At 35.3% G+C, this 8,250-nt stretch overlaps 1 protein-coding gene across 1 annotated transcript in view; it reads right to left on the reverse strand.

Annotated features, from left to right (window-relative positions):
* The window catches only part of LOC121419019 (galactosylgalactosylxylosylprotein 3-beta-glucuronosyltransferase 3-like), a 28,696-nt gene extending 22,092 nt beyond the window's left edge, over positions 1 to 6,604 (reverse strand). The window contains exon 1 of the mRNA XM_041613279.1: positions 6,468 to 6,604. Coding sequence (XP_041469213.1) covers positions 6,468 to 6,555 — 88 coding nt within the window. The 5' untranslated portion in view covers positions 6,556 to 6,604. The remainder of the gene's footprint in view (positions 1 to 6,467) is intronic.
* Between the last annotated feature and the right edge of the window lie 1,646 nt (positions 6,605 to 8,250).

Below are 8,250 nucleotides of genomic sequence, written 5' to 3' on the forward strand. Positions count from 1 at the left end.
GATTTTAAAAAAAATTATTTTCAGAGTCTTCCCCTAATGTTATTTCATTTAATCATGTTCCTCCTCTTATGTTTGCCTTTCTTCTTTTTTCCTCTCTTTTCCCTTCCTTTTCTTTTTTCCTTTCTTTTTTTTCTTTTTTTGCTCCGCCAAAAGGGGGGCCCGGGCCCCTCGGCCCCCTGGATCCGCCTATGTTAGCGGTTGTAGGTATAAATCGCGCTCTAACACTCTAAAACTGTGTTCTTTATCAAAAAGCTGTCTTTCATATTCATTTTGTTCGCAAAAGAATATAAAGTTAATTTCAATCATTGTATATAGTTATCCTGTTTATGATAAAAATACTTAGAAATTGGGTTAGGTTAGGGTTATCAAATTATCAGGGCAGAAAATATATATTTTTTTCTCATTTTGCGCGTCGAGCTGGCACTATTTGATCTGTGAGATTATGTTTTTGATGACATTCATTGTATTCACAGCAAAATAATTATTAAACATTGCGCATGCGCCGTGCGCCGCATGAATTATGTAGATCAGGTGAATAACTTACCGCTACACACGAGCAGTTGCTCTATATATTCTATGTAATATAATATATAGAGCAACTGCCCATTTTTAATGGTCCATAATATACCCACTTTCTTCTTTTTTGGAACGAGTATGAATTTATCTACTGATATACTGAATGTACAATAAAAGTCATTATCATGTATTTCTTGGCATTTCATTTACTTTTTTTACCATAATTATATCAAACAGCTGCTCGCATAGGCCTACGCCGTCACAAATAACAAAACAAAATCTCACTTTTTTTCTTTTTTGGTGGGGGATGGATTTTCCATACGCATACGTACAATTTTTCAAATTATTTTTTTCTGCTATTTTCATAATAAACTTTAAATGATTTCGCCTTTGCACTATTATTTTTTTAAAGACAAAATTACATCATCATCATATCATCGTCACCAACTTCATTCTCATCTTTATCACCACTACCACCATCATTATTATCATCATCATCATCATCATCACCGCCACCATCACCACCACTATCATCTTCACCAAGATAATTTTCATCATCATTATCATCATTGCCATCATCGTCTTTTTTTCTTATTTTTTCTCCTTCCTGCTTTTTTTCCTTCCTATTTTCCTCTTTTTAGAGGGCACACCACCACGCCCCCTTACTGGATATCCGCCTCTAACGTTTGTTGTTGTATATAAGTTGGCGGATGCCTCATGAAATGAAATAATATAAAATAAGGAAAGGGAAACTAATTAGAAAAAGGACTGAGGAGAAGAAAAAAGAAAGCCAAACAAACAAGAAAAAACAATATCAAAATTTTGTTGTAAAGTCTTCTACGTCAGTTTAATAATTATGTTTTCAATGAAATGAGAACATAAAAAAATGAAACAAGTAAGATGGGCTATACATCGTAGCAAAGAAATAGAGGGAAGCTCCGAGACAATAAAAAGGGTGAGAAAAAGAAAAGACTTTGAAATACTCACAACACGAGCATAATAAAAAAATATGGAATAAGCAAGGACAAGTAGCTGAGGGACACCCCCCCTCTCTCTCTCTAGTTATTTATGTATCAAACTCGCATACACAAGAATTTCTTACTAATCAAAATATTGCGAGCAAAAAGCACGAGCTGACATTTTTTTAAATATTCAAAACTGATAGAGAGACACATTTTAAACAATTCATGAATCATAATAATTATACAACTAGCTTACCAATCGAATCATTCGATTGCGACAAATGATCTGAGAATTAATGCTTTTAGGAATTCATTAAATCAAAGCAAAGTATCTCAACATTAAAATAATTAAGGCGGGCGCAAGGTATCAGCTAATACACCGATAATTTTTTTTTTGACATTTGAAGTATTTTCGGTAATCATGAAAAAGATTGATATTTCATGAAAGCTCAAATCCCGAAGAGCGGAATATTTTTATTAATTGACTTTTTAAAAAAATGTTCTAAGCCCCATTTAATATTTGATTATAAGTCGATGCATTAAAAGCTGAAAAAATAAAGTATTTTGTGTTCCTCTATCATAATTGTCTTTCTCTTTAACCCTGGTTCTTTTTTTTCTGGGGGGAAGCATTTTGGTTAAAAAAAGAGAGAAAAAAGATAATTGCTGGCTTGTGGACGCCCGGTGTGGACGGTGGTAGGGACACCCCCCCCCCCCCGTAGTTACGCCAATATGGGACCAAATGATCCTAAATGTCCGAGGCGAAACTTGTGCAATCAAACGTTATTTCTGAATAAATTAAAGCTTGCGCTGTTCAACTTCAATCTCTTTCAGCTAAATTTGCGATGAACGCTGCGTTATGAAATATATAATTATCAACATCTGGCGAAAAGAATAACCGACCGATCACCTGACGAGAACGCGTATACGTGATCTGCATATCAGGCCCGATCGCGAGTCAGAAGTGAAGGACAACTGCCAAGAAAATCAGGAAAAAGTCGTCAAAATGTAAGTTCCCCTTCATTTCTTTCAATTTTTTGTTACTTATTCAAGCATAAATGTCTCATTAAAGCAAAATTTCAACAAAAGCCTCAAATTTAGCTAGTACTTTTGTTGAAATTATAATAAATTTAGATCCACATAAATCTCTAACCCAATTTTAGCACTGATGTCGCCTATGAGGTCCATACATGTAATGTTTGGACCTCATTGGTACTAGGAGTGGGTATCGGCTAATACACCGATAATTTTTTTTGGACATTTAAAGTATTTTCGGTAATCATGAAAAAGATTGATATTTCATGAAAGCTCAAATCCCGAGGAGGAATATTTTTATTAATTGACTTTTAAAAAAAATGTTATAAGCCCCATTTAATATTTGATTATAAGTCGATGCAGTAAAAGCTGAAAAAATAAAGTATTTTGTGTTCCTCTATCATAATTATCTTTCTCTTTAACCCTGGTTCTTTTTTTTTCTGGGGGGGGGGAAGCATTTTGGTTAAAAAAAGAGAGAAAAAAGATAATTGCTGGCTTGTGGACGGTAGTGGTAGGGACACCCCCGCCCCCCAAAGCCCCCCCGTAGTTACGCCAATATGGGACCAAATGATCCTACATGTCCGAGGCGAAACTTTTGCAATCAAACGTTATTTCTGAAATAAATTAAAGCTTGCGCTGTTCAACTTCAATCTCTTTCAGCTAAATTTGCGATGAACGCTGCGTTATGAAATATATAATTATCAACATCTGGCGAAAAGAATAACCGACCGATCACCTGACGAGAACGCGTATCACGTGATCTGCATATCAGGTCCGATCGCGAGTCAGAAGTGAAGGGCAACTGCCAAGAAAATCAGGAAAAAGTCGTCAAAATGTAAGTTCCCCTTCATTTCTTTCAATTTTTTGTTATTTCCATTAAAGTTTATATCTCAATAAATCAATATTAAATTAAAAGTCTCAAATTTAGCTAGTACTTTTGTGAAAATTACAATAAATTTAAGTCCACAAAAAAAATAACCCAAAAATAGCACTGTTGTCGCCTATGAGGTCCATACATGTAATGTTTGGACCTCAATGTAGGTATGTGACAAAAAAAATGAAAATCCTCAAATCTCAATGAATTTGGTATCATTTGAAAGCCCTTAAAAAGACCTTTCAAATGATACCAAGAACTCAAATTTTCATCAAGAAATTATAAAGTTATTCCAGTTTAAGTCGCGCATATTTATCCAAATTTGTGGTCATTGTCTTAATGTAAAGTCAATGGAGTGCATAACCGATTTTTGTGACCATTTTGTGACCATTTTGAACCCAAGTCTTCAACGGGCTCTAACTTCTTTGTTTTTGAGCCCTTTGAAGTAATTTAGGTATCAATAGAAAGGTGAAAGAAAACTCAATTGATGTGTAATCATTTCACTTGGTAATTTTTCTTCTTATTAATTTATTATGTGTAAAATAATTTCTTTTAATTAATTCTAATTAATTATGCAAATTACAATTACTCGCCTCTTTTTTTGCCAAATAAAGGTGATAATGAGAGATAATTTGTATATAATTTAGTTGGCATCAAAACAGCATCATGTAGATAATTTCCTAAATGAATTTGTTTAAAGTATTGTTTTTGTAATTTCTAATGTATTTCTTTGTTTTTCTGATATAAATTACAATTAGCTCTTTTTCAACTTTAGTATTGTGTACATGTATGTATGGGGTCGTTTTTTTTACAAATGAAAAATATCATTCCTTTTGTACATGTACTTTGTATGGTATAAAAATACAAGTGTGCTTTTCTGATGTATTTGATTGTTTCACCAATTCTTTATGTATTTTATTGTTTCAACAATTTGTTTATAGATGGATAATGTAGCTTTCATTTTGGAGACCGTGGGCATTCGATTACAATTTTTTTTAGGAAGGATGAGCAGCAGAGTCTGAGGGTGTAAAGACGTAGCATTGCATGTAATTCAAGTATCAAGAAGGAAACATAAAAATTAAGCTTTAATATATGCATTTCTTAGATATGTATTTCTTAGATATGTATGATTACAACAAAGGCCATGTTCGAGCACTCCTTTTTTAATGAAAAATAAGTTCATATTCTAGCGTGAAATCACTGCACATAAATAAAGCTCTGAACAGCAACAAAAACAGGCATCAAAGCTCCAACACTCAAAACAAGAGAACAAAAGTGACACAAAAACTTATACAAATCCCATCCCCATTTCAACTTATGAACACAACCTCCCCCCCCTGCACCCTTCTTGAAAAAAAAAATAATTATAATAAAATAGAAAAAAATGAATAACATAGAAAAAAAATAGACAATAGAGCCATGTGGAAGTGAAATATTTCCTCTGAGAGTGAAAAATTAAACAACAAATTTTTTGCATTTTAATCATGGGCGGAAATTGGCCCCAAAGGTAGGGGGACGCTGGCATCGGCGGCGAAAGCCAACAATTTTAGGGGGGACCACCAAATTATTTTGATAATGAAAAAAATACACCAAAGGTTATCAACCAAAAATTATAGGGGGACGCAGAAAACTAAATTTGACAAGCAAAAAAAAAAAGAAAAGAAAAAAAAAGGTTATCAAAAAAAAAAATTGAGGTGGGGGGGGGAATCGTCCCCCACCTCAAATTAAGGGCGGGGGGGGTACACTTCCCCCAGCTTTCGCCGCCTATGGATGCTGGCAACTCTGACAAGTTAAAAAAAAAGTTTATCCCCAAACTGTTGTAAGGTCATTTTAACCCCAAAAAGTTTGACCAAAAAAGAAAAAAAGATAGAAAAAAAATGTATTATTGTTACATGTCCCCCTATTATTTTGGGTAGGGGGACGTGTCCCCCTGGGATTTCCACCCATGAATTTAATTTTAGAAAAGTCAACATTGATATTCCACTGTCAAAAGCAAATCCAGTTTCCAAATGAAACGATAATCAACCACCTAGACTCTTGACTTGAGTCACATAACCTTGGGATGATAAAATCTTTCTGTGACAAATGCATGTATTAAAATCAATATCAGAATAATTATCTACGGTATAATGACAGAGATTTCCCAAAAAAGGCACAACATAATCATCAAGTAAGCAATTTACGATCTAGTTCAATCCAGCATGAACGACTCACTATCGACCGCTCCCATCACCCTGCCAACCGCAGGCGCATCGGGCAGCTTGACTGCCGAGAGACCGGCTGTGACAAGGGTAGCATCGCCCTGCCAACCGCAGGCGCATCGGGCAGCTCGACTGCCGAGAGACCGGCTGTGACAAGGGTAGCTGGCATCTCTTATATCTGGACTGCGCAACGTCAGAATCGCGTAAGTTTGGATTTTTTGATAATTCAAATATATTTCCAGTCAAATTGTATACCTAATCAGATTCTTGTTTTACTTACCATAAAAATTTTTCGAAATTTACGCGTCAAAAAATTTGATGAACTTTCAAGCTCCGATATCCACAATTTACAGGCGAGTATCCACATTGAAACTTATATGTAGAGAAAGAGCACATCTTCAGCTGTCTGTTAAAAGGCACGAGATTGCACCTACTATGTGCGCATGCGCATTAAACCCCATTTTCAATGAGCCGCCCAGACAGAGGCGATGCCACTCGTAGCAAAACCCGCGCGAAAACCGTGCCACCAAAACCAGCGCTCGCGATGCCCCATATTCGCACATAGCTACTCATTGGTACTAGGAGTGGATAAACCGATAATATCGATATCAAGGTATTTTAGTTAGGAAGCCTTTCGAGAAACGGGTTTAGTAAGATTGGAACTAACTCCGTGGTTGGTGGATAAAGATATGACTAACTTGTCCAGGTGTTGAGAAACGGGCCCCAGGTGCATATGAATCCTTCACACACGAGACGATTTGAAACCATGAGTGGTCTATCACTCTATGCTATTACTTACATCGATTTCAGTATATGGGACAACCTTCACAAAGTCCAAACGACATGTCTTAGATCTACATTGCCAATGATTATGATACATACCGCATGTTGATGCCAACCATAGTATACTTCCTGAGGAAACTACAAAATATGCCATGAATATCATTCTATTTCGTAATAACCGCCGCATCTTTGGTATATTCTATTTACCAGCAGACATCATTCCTCGCTACCTTTTGTGGGCGCGGCGTGTGTCGTGTGAATGAAGCTAGCGACGGAATTGCATATCCGGTCTGTCAAAGACACATCGTCAATTGCCAATTTGATGAGTATGTAGGTTATAGATATATGGTTATGATAGAGATACATCGAATTACATAGGCGGATCTAGGGGGCGTGGGGCCGCCCCACCCCCATTGACGGAGCAAAAAAAAAGAAAGAAAGAAAGAAAGAAAGAAAGAAGGAAAGAGAGAAAGAAAGAAAGAAAGAAAAAGGGAAAAGAGAGGAGAAAATATACGAGCAAAAAAAGAAGAGGAAGACGAGTGAATAAAACAAGGTGACTTGGAAAATTATAAATATATATATATTTCATGTCACTATACATTTTTCGCTCGCGCTTCGACCCATGTTGGATGAGATACATATTTTATTCAGTAGGCTAGTATAGGGCTTAAAATCTCAAGTTTTGAAGTCAATATACAAAACATATATCAGCTCGAACATCAAGCTTTCCTTTGTTTGATTTTCAATAGAGTTTTTTTTAGTGCTCTGTAAAATGTTCGTTTCACTAGTCCGAGTATCAACATCTTGATTGGCGAGTTACACCTCTTTTCATTTCGGTTTATCAAAAATTTTCGGATAGCGATTTGCGCTCGCATTAAATGTTATATTAACCCATGCCCTGTTTATAATTGCAAATTTACAAATTTGATCATAATTATAATGACAATAATTACAAAAGGGCTCAAAATGTTTAGTTTCCCGGTCTTAATATCAACAAATTTCGCGCTCTCATTAGGCTTATTAGATTAATAAATAAGATAACATTTTCGTGGATTCCTAATGATTAAATTGGAATATCGACAAGTTTCATCTCGCGCTTAGAAAGAGGAAAAGCCTGTAGTCATCATTGTCATATGATGACAAAATATCCTTAAAATGTCCTGGTCCTGGGTCAAAATAATAATAATAATATCAGCTCGCCCTTCACGCTCCCATCATTTATTGTGTGCGATCCATATCCACAAAATTGACCCTTTTCAGATCGGAATATCAAATATTTTCAGCTCGCACTTCGCGCTCGCATTATAGATTTTCATGATGAAAAAAAAATGTATTTAGAATGCCAAGATTCTAAGTCTAAATCTAAAACACACGCATGCATGTTTATTGAGATACGCAGATTGTTCTTTATCAAAACGTTCATAAAAATTACTTTAGTTTGAGACTGAGATCAGAATATATATTTTTTCTTTTATTTTTGCGCTTGCATTATTAATGAAGGAAGATACCCGATTACCAATACTTTTCATGGTTCACATGAATATAGTGTCCCGCTTTTAGGTTTAAATTTTTTTATTCGATCGCGCTTTAGCTATTTACCCATCCTGTTCATGATTACAAAAAGTGCTTTGTGTCCATTTTTTAGGATGGAATGTCAAAATTTTCCAGCTCGCGCTTGCATTATTTGATTGTTGAAGTATGTATCGTCTTCATGGCTAATTGCAAACAGTCCTTAATAGGTTCTGTTTCGATCAGGCCAGAACGTATATTAAAAATGTCTGCTCGCGCTCGCAGTAATTATTGAGTTACAATAGACATCTTGTTCAGGATCACAAAGATTGCCAAGAATATTGAATTAAAAAAAATAAACAGAATAGCTCGC

The sequence above is a fragment of the Lytechinus variegatus genome, chromosome 7, assembly GCF_018143015.1.
Source record: "Lytechinus variegatus isolate NC3 chromosome 7, Lvar_3.0, whole genome shotgun sequence".
Lineage (NCBI taxonomy): Eukaryota > Metazoa > Echinodermata > Echinoidea > Temnopleuroida > Toxopneustidae > Lytechinus > Lytechinus variegatus.